This window comes from Lotus japonicus, chromosome 3 (assembly GCF_012489685.1).
Source record: "Lotus japonicus ecotype B-129 chromosome 3, LjGifu_v1.2".
NCBI classification, from domain to species: Eukaryota; Viridiplantae; Streptophyta; class Magnoliopsida; order Fabales; family Fabaceae; genus Lotus; species Lotus japonicus.
This window is the reverse complement of record NC_080043.1, coordinates 80,335,862-80,350,446: the sequence shown is the minus strand read 5'-3', so window position 1 is coordinate 80,350,446 and position 14,585 is coordinate 80,335,862. Positions and strand designations below refer to the sequence as shown.

The following is a 14,585-nucleotide window of genomic DNA, read 5'->3' as shown; positions in this document are numbered from 1 at the left end:
GCTAAGTACATTTGAGCCATACCATCAGGCCCAATCCATTCTTGTCAGGTTTACGAAACCACCATAAAAAAACACCTGAAGTTAATCCACCATAGTTACAGTAGTAAAGTCATAGACATTTTTTTACCATACACTTGTTTTTGTAAACTTACAAAATAGCCATTAGATAAAAAATATCAGCACACCTCATTTACTTTTTCCCACAACCCAACTCATTCTTTTTTCGACTTCTCTACACAAGTGGCCTCCATTCTGGTAGACAATTAAGGTGACCTTTCTACACACTTTTCCTTTTGATGCAAGCAAGCTTATACACATCTTCTTTTTTATACACATCATTTCTACCTATTTTTATTTCTATCTCTCTCCTCTTATCACTTATCACATCTTATATTTTCTCTCTCTTACTTTTTTCATTTCTTCCTATCTCTCTCCTCCTCCACCTCATTCCACCTCATTTTTGAGGTGTCAACAAATAATTATCCCAAGCAAGCATGATAACATGGTCCATCTCATCCCTCACATTTGTTTTTTGATTAGCCAATTTTTTTTTTTGAAAGGAGTTATTATCTTTCTAAGAGATTGATCTATAAACCTGCACTTATCAATCTTATGTCTTGTAACTCTTACTCATCACCGCTCACATCATATAAATACTTCTTTGACACTTCAAAAAACAACACATGTCCTCAAGTACAGCTAAATCATAAATTTGTGTTTATTATGGGGTAAAAATGATAATAGGAACCAAATTAACAAATAAGTAAGTTCATCATTTTTATCAAATTTAAATTTATTTATTTTTTGTCATGAGAAAGAGTAAAAGTATGAGCAATTCAACGACCCCCTGAACAGTGTACCAGTCACACCTCTCACCCGCCCTTTCCATTATATTTCCTTACATAACACACAACTTCTCTTCTCTTCACTTTCTCAACGCCTCTGTCTCTTTCTCATCCTCTCTCTCAAGTTTCCAGCGTCCAATTCGTACAACGCTGGATCACTCTCGACCCTCCGATGCACTGACTTTCACTCCCACCGTCTGATCACCATGGGCCAGTGCTACGGCAAAACCAATCCCTCACCGGAAAATCACACCACCACCACAACCACCATAGTTCCCACCTCCACCACCGCCGCCGGGAATTTCACGCCGGCGCGGTCTTCCTCCGCCGCAAGCCCGTACCCGTACGGTGGTGGTGTGACGCCGTCGCCGGCGAGAGGCACGCCGAGGAGGTTTTTCCTCCGACGGCCGTTTCCGCCGCCTTCGCCGGCGAAGCATATCAGGGCGTCGTTGGCGAAGCGGTTGGGACACGCGAAGCAGCCGAAGGAGGGGACGATACCGGAGGAGGAGGGTGTGGTGGAGGAGGTGCTGGATAAGAGCTTTGGGTATAGCAAGAATATTGGTGCTAAGTATGAGCTTGGGAAGGAAGTGGGGAGAGGGCATTTTGGTCATACTTGCTATGCTAAGGGTAAGAAGGGTGACCTCAAAGACCAACCTGTAGCTGTTAAGATTATTTCCAAGGCTAAGGTACAATCAATCCAATGCCTTTCCATTTTTTTGGGAGATGTTTGTTTTGCTGATTTTGCTTTTTTGGTATAATTTTATGATTGTGTTTGGTTTATTTGGTAGTTGCAATTTCTAGTTAATTGACACTAATCTGGTATTTTGTCAAGTCATTGATCTTTCTGTGTGATTAGTATTTTACTATTTTTAGTCATTTTATTGTGAGGTCTTGTTGTGATTGTTGTGGATTTTTACAATGGCATTTGGGAAACTCAGGTTAATCATTGTTGCTTGATTCACTGGTGTAAGAATCTTGGGCTACTTTAGTTGTACATTTTTTTTTTCGGGCCTCACTTCTTTTTCCAAAGGTAATTAATAGGATTAAAACTTGAGTGGTAAGTTGTCTCACATAAAGAATCTTCAGAGGGGTTGAAGTTTTGAATTTTGTAGTTTATATCTCGAAAAATGACACCTGTGTGTGATTTGGACGAAGTATGTTATGGTAGGACATGGGAGGTGACCAAATATAGTCATTGGTACTAATTGATAAGAACCTTGTGCGAACTTACCACCAAAGCTAGCCATTGTAGTTGGAGAGCTCAATACCTTATTAACGCCATATTAGAATCTCATAATTCCAACGCGGAATTCAAGTCCCGGACCTTGCCGTTGGATCTTAACATTCCACCTCACTCTGGTGCCTTAGTGCTGATGCAGGCTGGCTGTGCACTAGCCCTTGACTAGTCCAGGCAATAGTAGTCAAAATCGGGATTACAACGACGAGGGGGTCGTTAATAGTTAAATCGCAACTAAATTGTATGATTTAGCTATATATAACCAAAGTTCCTAGGAATCTGCCGCCGCCGCCGTCGGCTGCCGTTGTAGCTGCCTGCATAGCCTTTAGTCAAAGTCACCTCTAGTTCTAGAGGAGGTGAGATGTGAGTGATTCGTAATGTTGTAAGAGAAGTTATGTCTCAAACCTGTAAAAATTAGGGGCCTGCTTTTTTTTTTCAGTTGAGTTTTAGATGAATTACAATTTTCAGGGGCCTGCTTTTACATATAACATAATCACAGATTTAATGAACATAGCAGATCTGGTTGTCAGCATATAGCATTGTCTCTCTCGTTCATATATACTCATATATAGGTTTTCGTATACATATAACATAACCTTTCTCCTCCAGTGATTGCACTTGCACCATTTCTATTTTCATTTTTTTTTGCATTCTAAGTTTACGCTCTACCTGGAACCATCCTCTCTTAGAAATTAAATAATATGTATTCCTAATAGTTTTCATAATAGTCCTCAAAAGTTGTACTCCAGCAGGCTACATTAAGGACCTCGGTCCGGGTAAGTTAAAGCAAGTCAGCAAGCAGTACTAATGTTTTACTGTGAGTTTGATTATTGTACATACTGGAATGTAATTATCTGAAGTTTAATAATGAGGCTGCTTTGGTTACTTAATGCGTTACTTGTAGTGTGACCTTTACAGAGTCCATGGTTTCCTGTGGCTGTGATGTGAAAATGACATAGATTTGGAAAATTTGTGATCTAAATTTACTATTTCTATAGATGTTTCTGAATTATCCTGTTAGATCCCCCCCCCCCCCTTGCAAAGATGTGTGCTAGAAGAGGGGGGAAGAGGGAATACTGGGCCACTGGGACCTACTCCTGGTGATTAAATGCAGTTAAAGTAAGTTAATCAGAGATAAGATAGGTGAAATGATAAGTACCAGATTTGGGTAATTGAGAATATGACCATTAGGCTGGGATTGGAATTATAAAGGAATGGAGGGGGAGGTGTAAGCCAGAATTGAAATAACCTGGAATCTGATAGGAAAGCCAGGAGCTGTTTCAAACTTACTATCTTTGCTTCTTTCACAAAGAAGAATAGCTGCTGTTGACCAATTTTAAATGTTAAATCTGATTTTGTGCACTATTGGATTAGTCAGAAAAACTTAGATCTTGACCTTCAATCTTTTCAACATATGTATGACCTTGTATTTTTCCAAAAGCCCCAGAGTTTACATTTTACTGCAATTAACCAGAGCAGAAAGTTGTCATTTTAAATTAACTACACTGCTGTCATCTAAGACACAATTCTACTTTTAATGAAAAGCTATAAGTCAAACAATGAGATTTTAAAGGTAAATAGCCTATCTTTGATTCTTTGAAATTAATACATGATAGGGTATGGGATGGAAAAAAATTGGTTTTTGTTTTTGTACTTTATGTGCCTTGCAGTTTTATTTGAGTTTAAAACTTTGAAGAAAAAGAAGTCATATTCGCATATAATTATTATTTTTTTCTTTCTTTACGCTTGCACAATGGATACCTCTTCCAGTCTTAATAGGATTTGTTTGGCAGATGACCACAGCAACAGCAATTGAAGACATTCGCCGAGAGGTGAAGATATTAAAAGCTCTATCTGGCCATAAGCATCTCATCAAATTTCATGATGCTTTTGAGGATGCCAACAATGTATACATAGTTATGGAGTATGTGTTTTGTCATCACTTTCAATATCATCTAAAGCAAGAATAATGTCGAATTCTACAGAACTGAATCTTTATGGTTTTCTATGTACATTTTGTTAATTTGTAGCCGCTTTGAACAATAGAAAGGCATTGTTGTACATATTCTTATCATTTTTCTATTAGCTCTGCATTTAATTTCCAGTTTCTCAGTTTTGGTTCTATTTTCCTTTGTGCCTTTCCCTGTTAGGAAGATTAAGTAATTTCAATCACATCTAGATTGTAAAATGATTTTAATTTATAAGTTTCTACTCAGCTTATACTCTTTTTGTTGGATATTTTCTAAGTATAGTTAAATTGTTGGGAGCATGTATCTCCAGATTGTAGCATCATCATATAGTGACCTTTTCCGGAATTTTCCTTCTTATCAGATTGTGTGAAGGTGGGGAGCTTCTTGACAGAATTTTATCAAGGTTGGTTTTTATTTTTTTTTTATTTGCGATTTTTAAATTGATATATATAATCCTCTAATTTAATTGAATAGCGTTCACTTCTAAACCAGGGGAGGAAAGTATACGGAGGAGGATGCCAAGGTTATAGTTTTGCAGATTCTAAGTGTAGTTGCATTTTGTCATCTTCAAGGCGTTGTCCACCGTGACCTGAAGCCTGAGGTTTGTGCTGTTATGAATTAATCTTTGTCCCTATAATAATTTGTAATAATAACATCTAGTTCTGTTTTTAATATCATGAGTTATATTTATATAAGAAAAAGAATGTCAATAGTGTTGCTGATTCTGTCCGAGTTTTGCTTTCACAGAATTTCCTCTTCACTTCAAGAAGTGAGGATGCTGAAATGAAGCTTATTGATTTTGGTCTGTCTGACTTCATCCGGCCAGGTAAGAATTAGAGTGATTCTCAATTTTATTTTCCTCTTCCTCGCAAAACAGTCTCTACCAAATACGTACTTCATTTGTGTGGCTTACCTTTGCATAATACTCTTAAATGACATCATGTTGACTGTTGGGACTTTTGGGGTTTTAGTGATAATAATGCATTTAGCAATGTTATTTTATCCTCTAACTACTTTTGGCCATGTTTTAAAATTTACATGGGATTTTACATCGCATCACTTTCAGTGTCATTTGGCTGGGCCTATTCATACATCCACAAATCTGAATCATTTTGAAACGAACAATATGGATTAAAGAGATCATCTGCATATATTATGAATAAAAGGAACAGGTTACTGATATTTGGCACTAGATAGTGCTTGCTTCGGTCTCTGTAGTCTGTCTCATTTAGCCACTTCCCAAAACTGCTGCTACCTTTCGTTCATGCTTGGTTTGATGTTTGTGGATTTAAGGCTACCCCTCTTAATTTTTTCCCTTCATGTGTGTGTTAATATACAGACGAACGAATGAATGACATTGTTGGGAGTGCATATTATGTGGCACCTGAGGTCCTTCACAGGTCATATAGTCTGGAAGCAGATATATGGAGTATTGGTGTTATTAGCTTTATCTTGTTATGTGGAAGCCGACCTTTCTGGGCACGGACAGAATCTGGAATTTTCCGTGCAGTGCTTAGAGCTGACCTAAACTTTGATGATTTACCTTGGCCTTCTGCCTCTGCAGAGGCCAAGGACTTTGTGAAAAGGCTCCTACACAAGGACTACAGGAAAAGAATGTCTGCTGTCCAAGCTCTAAGTAAGTTGTCATATCAGTTTAACTCAATGTTCCCATTTTAATCATCATGAGATTCTTATCTGTTAACTGACTCATCACCACATAATAACATCTGGGCATAAGTATTGAAAATTGAACAATTTAATCAATCTTTCTGATTTTGGAATTTCATACCTAACTATCCGTGTAAATCGAATTTATTTGACTAATTAATGCATATTTCTTTAACTGCAGATCATCCTTGGTTGAGGGATGACAGCCGCCCCATCCCTTTAGATATATTAGTTTATAAACTAGTGAAGGCTTATATTCATGCGACACCATTCAAACGTGCAGCAGTGAAGGTACCCTTTAATTCATTTCCTTGAATATGCTAATCCTGAGTTTAACTAATAGTATCATCCCTAATCATGTTATTCCTTACTTAGTACTATCTATCACCCATGTTTGTACTAAATAAGTTTTTTTTTTATGGCATATTTTTGCTCCAGTTCATTCTATGCATTTCTTCATCCTTCCCTCAACTGATATCACATGCTCTCCTTCCTTTTTTATGATTTTTTTCCCTGTGTATAACGGTAGTTTCATCACATTGTTTTGGTCTATGATGTGAGCCACTTAAATGTGTTTTTTCCCGTCAAAGAAAAATGAAATAAAAAAATGTGTGCTGTTAAAGGTCTATCATCAATTATGATGGTGGCAAAGCTAATACTTGATAGGAAACTCTGACATGGATTTCTTCCGCATAAAATATCCTCAATAGTTTGCTATTTGAAAAACATATTTTAGCACTTCTTTTACCAGTTCTGAAATTAGACTATTGCCTATTGAAGATCTTTTTCTGTCCTATTCTAACTCATCTTTTTTGCTTCTATTATTTAGGCCCTTTCAAAAGCCTTGACAGAGGATGAATTGCCCTATCTTAGGGCACAATTCAGTTTGTTGGAACCAAATAGAGAAGGGCACATCTCCCTTGACAATTTCAAAATGGTTATATACTGCTTCTCTTATAAATCCTCCAGTTTTGATATGATTGATACAGTGTGTATGTGCGCAACTTTTTCTTTTGTCTTTCATATCTGTGTAGATGAGTGTGTTTTTCTTCTGGTTTGCCATTGTTCCCTCACTGTCCTTTCTTTACAACTTATTAGTCCCTATAATCAAGTTTCAAATTAAACTTTGCAGGCTCTTGTACGGCATGCAACTGATGCCATGAGGGAGTCAAGGGTTCTTGATATCATACAAACGGTGAGACATTATTCTTATACTTATATAGAGAAAATATATTTGGCATGATGAATCCAGACATGTCATTGCATATACGTTCCCAGCTATGCTCTTCTTAAATATTTGACCCTAGCAGTAGTAGTTTTGCTCCAATTCAGAAATATTTCTGAAGAAAATATAATGGCATATTAGATTACTGATCTACCTACCATTGCATTTGCTCTATAGTCAGATACCCCTGTCTGACTTGGAAGTGTGAAGTGATAGTTATATCATATATGTCTGCAATTTGTTTTTTACTTACATGGCATTTTTTCCTGGACATGTTCCTGCGTAGTTATGATTTATGCATTAAAGCTTGTGTCAAGTACCTCATATCCAGTAAACTTCCTTGAATCATTTTGTAGATGGAACCACTTGCCTATAGAAAGTTGGACTTTGAAGAATTTTGTGCAGCTGCAATTAGCACTTATCAATTGGAGGCACTTGATAGGTGGGAAGATATTGCCTCCACTGCTTTTGAACATTTTGAGAGAGAGGGCAACCGTCTTATATCGGTTGAAGAATTAGCAAGAGTAAATGCTGCTATTATTTTCTTTCTCTATTACATAATAATCCATTCTTCCATGTTTGACCTGACATGTAATTGTGCATCCATATGTTTTTCAATATATAATAATATTTTATTCTTTATGGCTGCAGGAGTTGAATCTTGGTCCCCCAGCTTACTCAGTTATCAAAGATTGGATAAGAAATACTGATGGAAAGCTTAGTTTACTTGGATATACAAAATTTTTACATGGTGTGACTCCCCGTAGTTCAAATACGAGATACCGTTGAGCCCTTTGACTATAGTTTCAGGATGTGGAAATATAGAGATATAGAGAATTTTATGGAATTTTTTTCTTTATTTATTGGTGGGGAAAGAAGAATGTGTATAACTGAATGGCTTAGGAAGTCCATACAGGGAATGTTGAGTCAATTGTATGTAAATCCTTGTTCCAAAGTAATAATATGATGTTTCTATGGGTTTGTTCCCATGATTATTCATTAATTTGTGAATGTATTTAAAACAAGATTAATAGTCAAATCAAAGCAATATGTATCTAATGTGGCATTTTACTGTCATCGTCTTCCGAAAAAATAACTGTTTAAGTCTATAACATTGTGCAGGAAGTTAAGTTTACTGCATTACTTTCTTATGTATGTTCATTTATTTTCACCTTTTCTATACTAACAAATGCAAATCAATTTCTCATGTATGTTAAATTTGCTTGAAATGTGAAGCTGGAGAGCCTCCTATCATTATACCTTACATGTTGTCTTTTCATGGTAAATTCATTTTATTAATTTTCGCATCTAAAATACACATCTCATTCAAGACTCAAGAGGATGCAAATCCCCCATGACCAAAAGTCCAAAACACAATCTAAATGACAAGAGTATCAATGGAGGAAAGAAAATGAAGATCATAAAAGCACAATCAACAAAAACTCTGGCGTTCAATATTATTATTTACCCACCAATTGTTATGGCAGTTACACTGTGTTTTATGAGAAGTTTAACCACAAAATCCAATTGATACCCTACAGATTACGTGAAAGGAAATCATATTTATTCAGTACTAAAGACGAGTTCAAAGCACTGGCCACAAAACACACTAATTTCTGAAGCAGCTTGAAAGGCAGCATACAAGTTCCTAACTAGGAATTCAGTTCTTCTTCACAGTGGCAGCATTGATGATGTCGACAAACTCCAGCTAATTTCAGAAAGTACAGAAGTCAGTTTTGTATATAAAACAATAGGCCAGACTTGTGGATTTAATGTAAGCAGTCTTACCTTCAATTTTTTGTGAGTAAGTTTCATATATACAAATAAATAAATAAAAACAGAACACAACAAAAATAATCACCTTCAAGGAAGCACGGCCAACCAAAAATCCATCAATATCAGGCTGTGCTGCCAATTCCTTGCTGTTTGTTCCATTTACAGAACCTGCAGTTAACATATGCTTATTATTTCACACCTAAGCAACTGCATATGAATAATGATAGAGAGTAAAGTACAAATGGAAGTACCTCCATAGATAAGTCTCACAGTCACAGCAACTTCAGCACTCACGTTGTCATGAATCCATTTCCTCAAGTCAGCATGGACCTCTTGTGCCTGAGCAGGAGTTGCAGCCTTTCCTGTCCCAATGGCCCAAATTGGCTCATAGGCCAAAACAACATTATCCCAATCTGGTATTTTAGCTGTAAATACAATTGATGTCAGTACAAATATTGATTACCAAGAAAATTGCAAGTGGTGAAATAATGGCAATCAGTTAATGCAATCAGAGAAGGCTTGTTATCTAGAATTATAAATACAATAATGATCTATAGAGATACACTTTGTGAGAAATATCCATTAGACAAACATACTTGTAGGGATTTTTAAGGGCCCATAGTGACATCCTTATAAACCGCCACAAATGTGTATGTCTAATGAATGTATGTCACAAAATGTATATCTACCTATAATTACTTTGGTAAATAATTCAATATATTATGTGTGACAGTGTGAGAGTTGAGAAATCATCTCATAGAGAGAAATGACAACACAAGAGTTCAAGTATATACAATATACAGAATATGAATTTATGAATGGGGGGAAAATGAACCTGCAATTGCTTTTGTTTGCTCAGCAACAACAGCCAATGTTGTACCAGCTTCACGCTGTTCAAGCGTCTCTCCAATGCAAGCAATAACTTTCAGACCTTGTGAAAGTGCATACGCTACTTTATCTCCCACAAACTGTAACAGACAATAAAGCAGCTTAGTAAAAATGAGCAAATATCAATCATATAATCTGAAATTTTGCCTGTACAAGAGTAATAACACCACAAAGTAGAATCATAATAGAGTCAGCACATGCAATATAATTGGACAATTTGTACCTCATTTGATTCTTCTAAAAGCAGTCTTCGTTCAGATGGACCAAGAATAACCCAAGGAATGTCCAAATTCACAAGCATTTCAGCACTGACCTCCCCGGTATAAGCACCGCCTTTGTGAACCCAACAGTTTTGAGCAGCAACATGGAAGTTAGAGTGCAGTAAAGCTTTTACAAAGGATAGGAACACAAAAGGAGGGCTCACAACAACCTCTGTAAAAAAAACACAAGTTAATTGGCATATGTCAACACCAACATCTTCTCTAACCATTTAAGCTTTTAGAATAATATTTAATTTTGACTAGTAATCTAGAGTTTATCATTGTCGCATCAAATTCTTATAATAAAAAATGAAATTTCAACATATTTTTGGTCATGTGCATAATTCAGTGGCGGAACTTGGAGAAAAAGTTCATGGGGCTAAAATAAAATTTCCATACATAAAATAATTTTTTTATCGACAATACTCATATACGAAAAAAAATGAAGATAAACTTAATTCGTTTACATTAATATTGAAAATTTGTTTTTAAGTTATGTTAATAATTATAGGAATTTTACCTAAAATAATAATCATAGAAATTTACTTCCCCTTTTTTACACTTTTATCTAAATTGTGGTTAAATGTAAAGGTGAAGCTAGTTAAAAATATAATAATAAAAGAAAAGATGGAGACAGCTAGATGAAAAACACAATATAAAATATAAAATAGCAAAAAATGAACAGGATTTGGTTCAACTGAGAGGTGATGAGTAGGGTGGAAATAGGCCGAGCCGAGCCAAGCTTTGCGTGGTCTAGGCCTGACCTGCATTCTCTTTTCGTGGCCCAAGCCTGACCTGTGACCTATCAATAGACCAAATTTTATGGCTTGACATGACCTTTTCGAAGGTCTGGCCTGACCTACAAGCCTTCTTAAAAGCCTATTTAACAGACAATTTTATCAAAAGAAGGTCATTAGGCCGACGGGCTAATAAGCCTTTTATATATCATTGCACTTTCTTTTCAAATAAAAAACTTGTTTCATTGCATTTCAAAAACTAAACCTATATCATTGCGGGAGAGGTGGACTTGGTAGCGGCAGATCGACAGTGGCGGCTGGCTGCAACCTGCGTCCCGTGCGGGTGAGGATGTGCTATGCTGAATATGTCTGGAACGTTTCTAATCTAGGTTAGGGTAGGGACTTTGAGTTTTCTTTTATACTAAAGTATACGTCGGTTTAAAAAATTAAATTATATATAATTAAATTATATTTATTTATATTATTAATAAAAATAATATATAAGTAGGCCGGTCTGTCAGGCCAAATAGGCTTTTTAAATTGTTTGGGTCTGACATTTTTAGTTAAACAAGCCTTTTAAAAAGCCTAAGCCTGACTTTTTTAATAAACGAGCCAGGCCGGGCCGAGCCTTAGACGAGCCGAGTCATAGGCCCTTGACGAGCCGCCTGACCTATTTCTACCCCTCACTGATGAGCAAAGATTCAAACCACTTGGACGACATGCATTCATTGTCATTTGTGCACCTTTTATTTTGTATATTGTTAATAAACTGGAAAAAACCTAAGGAGACATCTACTATATTAGATTTTTTTAAAATTTTGGGAGAGTTAGAGCTCCTCCCTGTCCAAACTAAGGTCTGCTCCTGTGTGCATTGTTCACGCTTCAAGCGGGTAAGATTGGTGGAGTTGAGATTTTACCTTAGGAGAAAATATTAAATAACATACAAAAAAATTTAGATTAATCTTTTTTATTCAAGCTATTCTCAATGCTGATAATTGTAGGACTAATTCCCACGAGTGTCGAACATGACATTAAACGGGCAGGCCTAAATTAAATATATTTTTGATTCATGTAAAATAGACACATAATTACTTTAGTCGGAATTAAATTTAATCATTTCTAGTGTTTACAAATAATTTACACATAGACAATATACACACAGACCTGTGAATTCAGTTCACGATTACTTAAACTCAAGATAGTAAAATATTGTCTGGGAGATTTTTCTAGGGAACTGGAGAGGGGGTATTATCATAATAAATAAATTATTAGGATTTCATAAAAATAAATTATTAGGATATCTTTTTTTGAACGTATTTTTTTTTGATGGAATTGGACGTAATTATTAGGATATTAAATTCTGCTAATTTATCATTTCATTTTAAAAAATAATCAGGTTAGAAACTATTATTTAAAAATTAATATTTTGACCTCCCATCCCTCGCTTTCCAAGAACCTGCTCCAAAACAATATTTTATTTTATTTTCAAATGTTTGAAAATGTCAAAAGAAATATTCATATTCAACAATGACAAATTAAAATAACAATCTCAAACTAAACACAACATCTTAAATCAATAGGATAAACTCAACATGGTTTGCCAATAATTTTTTTAACTTCCACCATCACATAAACACAAATAAAATCAAATGTAATTCATACTTAATTTAAGTGTATTAATGTGAAAGAATGAAATAAAACATCTTTATAAAAAATTTAAATTGAGAGTGAATTAGTAAGATTAAGCCATAAAAGGATAGGGGTACCACAGATATATAATTTTTATTACATGTAATATGTAATGTAATAATTAATATTGCCAAAAGTGCGCTACTCGGAATGAAAAGAAAAGAGATAAATCAAACCCATCAGAAAGACACTCACCCACAATATCTTCCCCAGGGACATTAGCCTCATTCAAAGTCCCAACAATCTTCTTCGCCTCTTCAGTAGTCCCATTCTGCAACAAAGCAAATTTTCAAAGCATCAATTACTCTGTTGCATCATATGAATAGACTTGATCTAATTGCTTCCACAACACGAGCTACAAGATTTGGTGAAAAAAAATAATTCTACCAGACCAATATTACAAAAAATTCAAGCGAACAATTCCTTTGAGCATGCATGTACGACCCAAACAAATTAAGACATGGAAAGAAATTAAGAACAGAAGACATGCATACGCATTTCCAGTTACCACCGATGAAGAATTTTCGGCCCATAATAGACCTTTTTTTTTCTTCTTCTTCTTAGATTATCGAAGAACTTTGGCGCCCATTTATGCACTGATGTTCTGTCTGAAGAGCATCTCAAGAGCCAACGCTAGCTACGTACAAGTTGTGAATGTGAAGTGTGTGGAAATATATTTTATATTTTTTTAAACGTTAGAATTTTATTTTATTTTATTTGGTCACCATATTGATTGATTGTTTTGTTGGTTCTCTCATAAGATTTATCACTTTAGTTTAGTCGTCAAATAATATTTTGATATATGTTATTATTTATGAGCTAAAAAAATTTAAGACTCCGTATTAAAATATTGTCGAACCATCTATAACTAAAGTGATTTTATTGAATATTTATCTCAAGTTATTTAGATAACTTTATTTAATTTTTCAAAATATACTTTTTTTCTCTTATGATTAAAATGTGTGAGATTATTTTGACCCAAGTTTTCTTTTCACATCTCAAGTGCCAAGGCTGAAATCTTCTCTTCATTAGATTCTGACATGGAATATAGAATTGCGGCCGTTCTTGTATGTTAACTCAAATGGTAAGAGTTAGGGGATATAAGGGTTGGGTGGGATGAATGGTGAAAAATCCAAATTCAAACACTGAGGAGGGACTAATTTACTAACATTACTAATAAATAACATTTGTCTATAAATATATATATATATACATATATAAAGCTTGTTTCTGTAAGTACTCTGAGTTTTCATTTTATATTTGCAAAATGTTTTTTACTTTCCGCATGTTCTGGTATCAGAGCCTTTTCCCGTGAGGGAAGGGTTCTGGAATCAGTAGTTAGTTTTGTTGGATTCGATCTTTTGTTTTTCTGCAACTTTATTTCTTCTTACTGTTTTCATTAATCACCTTGTTATTATCTTCAAGCTCTTAAGACTTAGTGTGAGGTATCCCTGGAGTCTAGTGGTCCCGGCAGTTAAGCCTGAGAGGTAGTAAATCCGTTGGTTTAGCTAGATTGGGAAGAAACATTTTTATTAAGATCTTAAGTAAATAACATGGCTAGATTAATCAAAACCCTAAGTGAAATGAGTTTAGGAAAGAACAAACAGATCATGATTCCATCAACATCCAACTCTGGTTCTAGTAACCAAGATCAAGAACTCTCTAGGGTAGCCCAACAAGAGTTAGAAATAGCTTCAATAGAAAGAGCACTTCAAAATTGGTCAATCCCTATAGTCAAAAAGAAAGAAATATATAAACAACACACTTTATTCAATAGATCAGACGATTCTATTTTTACGATAGAATGTTGTCAACACAGTTCTGATCATACCAGTACTATAAAATTATTAAATGAAGATGTTTTAGATCAACACATTAAAGATGGTTTTAATTTCATTCATGTAGGTTTAATACAAGTGGCCGCAAAACCTAACTTTCGTTTAGGAATCAATTCTCCAATAATAGTAATGTTAAGAGATATGAGGCCACAAGACTCATTAATTGCCGTCCTAGAATCAAATCTTCATGATGGTCCTGTTTTCTTTAATTGCTATCCAAACTATGCTATGAATCTTCAGAATAGCTGGACCAAAAATGCCATACAATTAGATCTATTAGCAAACAATGATATTTTTGAAGAAGAAAGTGATCTTTTCTCAATAATATATAGAGTATATTATAAAGTTTCAAAAATCAATTATAATTTTAAAGCCTTAAGATCATCACCAAAAACAAGAAACCATTATGCTAGAAGCAAACCTTAAAAGATCTTGGGTACAAGTTCCAAAGA

General features: G+C 35.0%; 2 protein-coding genes across 3 annotated transcripts; one reads left to right on the top strand and one right to left on the bottom strand.

The window, feature by feature from the left end:
- The first annotated feature begins 854 nt into the window (after positions 1-854).
- LOC130746324 (CDPK-related kinase 3-like) lies at positions 855-7,940 on the top strand. Of its 2 annotated transcripts, none has more exons than XM_057598916.1 (11): positions 855-1,531; positions 3,876-4,006; positions 4,414-4,455; positions 4,545-4,653; positions 4,800-4,878; positions 5,392-5,688; positions 5,902-6,011; positions 6,550-6,657; positions 6,853-6,915; positions 7,302-7,387; positions 7,597-7,735. In XM_057598916.1, exons 1-11 carry the CDS (start codon positions 1,052-1,054, stop codon positions 7,601-7,603), a joined length of 1,512 nt encoding a protein of 503 aa, XP_057454899.1. In that variant the 5' UTR covers positions 855-1,051; the 3' UTR covers positions 7,604-7,735. The 2 variants fall into 2 exon arrangements, with proteins under 2 accessions (XP_057454899.1, XP_057454898.1); XM_057598915.1 differs by having other exon boundaries at positions 858-1,531; positions 7,302-7,469; positions 7,597-7,940.
- A 437-nt stretch (positions 7,941-8,377) lies between these two features.
- On the bottom strand, positions 8,378-12,937 carry LOC130742758 (triosephosphate isomerase, cytosolic-like). Its single transcript, XM_057594859.1, has 7 exons — positions 12,790-12,937; positions 12,491-12,566; positions 9,833-10,041; positions 9,557-9,689; positions 8,973-9,146; positions 8,807-8,889; positions 8,378-8,653 (listed from the first exon to the last, which is right to left on the bottom strand). Exons 1-7 carry the CDS (start codon positions 12,826-12,828, stop codon positions 8,606-8,608), a joined length of 762 nt encoding a protein of 253 aa, XP_057450842.1. The 5' UTR covers positions 12,829-12,937; the 3' UTR covers positions 8,378-8,605.
- Between the last annotated feature and the right edge of the window lie 1,648 nt (positions 12,938-14,585).

What these genes read in the sequence shown, in the direction of transcription:
- LOC130746324 (XM_057598915.1), top strand. Translation starts at nt 1,052, where the DNA reads ATGGGCCAGTGCTACGGCAAAACCAATCCCTCACCGGAAAATCACACC. An exon ending in AGATTATTTCCAAGGCTAAG is followed by an intron (nt 1,532 to 3,875) that starts GTACAATCAATC and finishes TTTGTTTGGCAG; the next exon opens with ATGACCACAGCAACAGCAAT. An exon ending in CCCTTGACAATTTCAAAATG is followed by an intron (nt 6,658 to 6,852) that starts GTTATATACTGC and finishes TAAACTTTGCAG; the next exon opens with GCTCTTGTACGGCATGCAAC.
- LOC130742758 (XM_057594859.1), bottom strand. Translation starts at nt 12,828, where the DNA reads ATGGGCCGAAAATTCTTCATCGGTGGTAACTGGAAATGC. An exon ending in TTTTAGAAGAATCAAATGAG is followed by an intron (nt 9,690 to 9,832) that starts GTACAAATTGTC and finishes TGTCTGTTACAG; the next exon opens with TTTGTGGGAGATAAAGTAGC. An exon ending in TTGGCCGTGCTTCCTTGAAG is followed by an intron (nt 8,654 to 8,806) that starts GTGATTATTTTT and finishes TTCTGAAATTAG; the next exon opens with CTGGAGTTTGTCGACATCAT.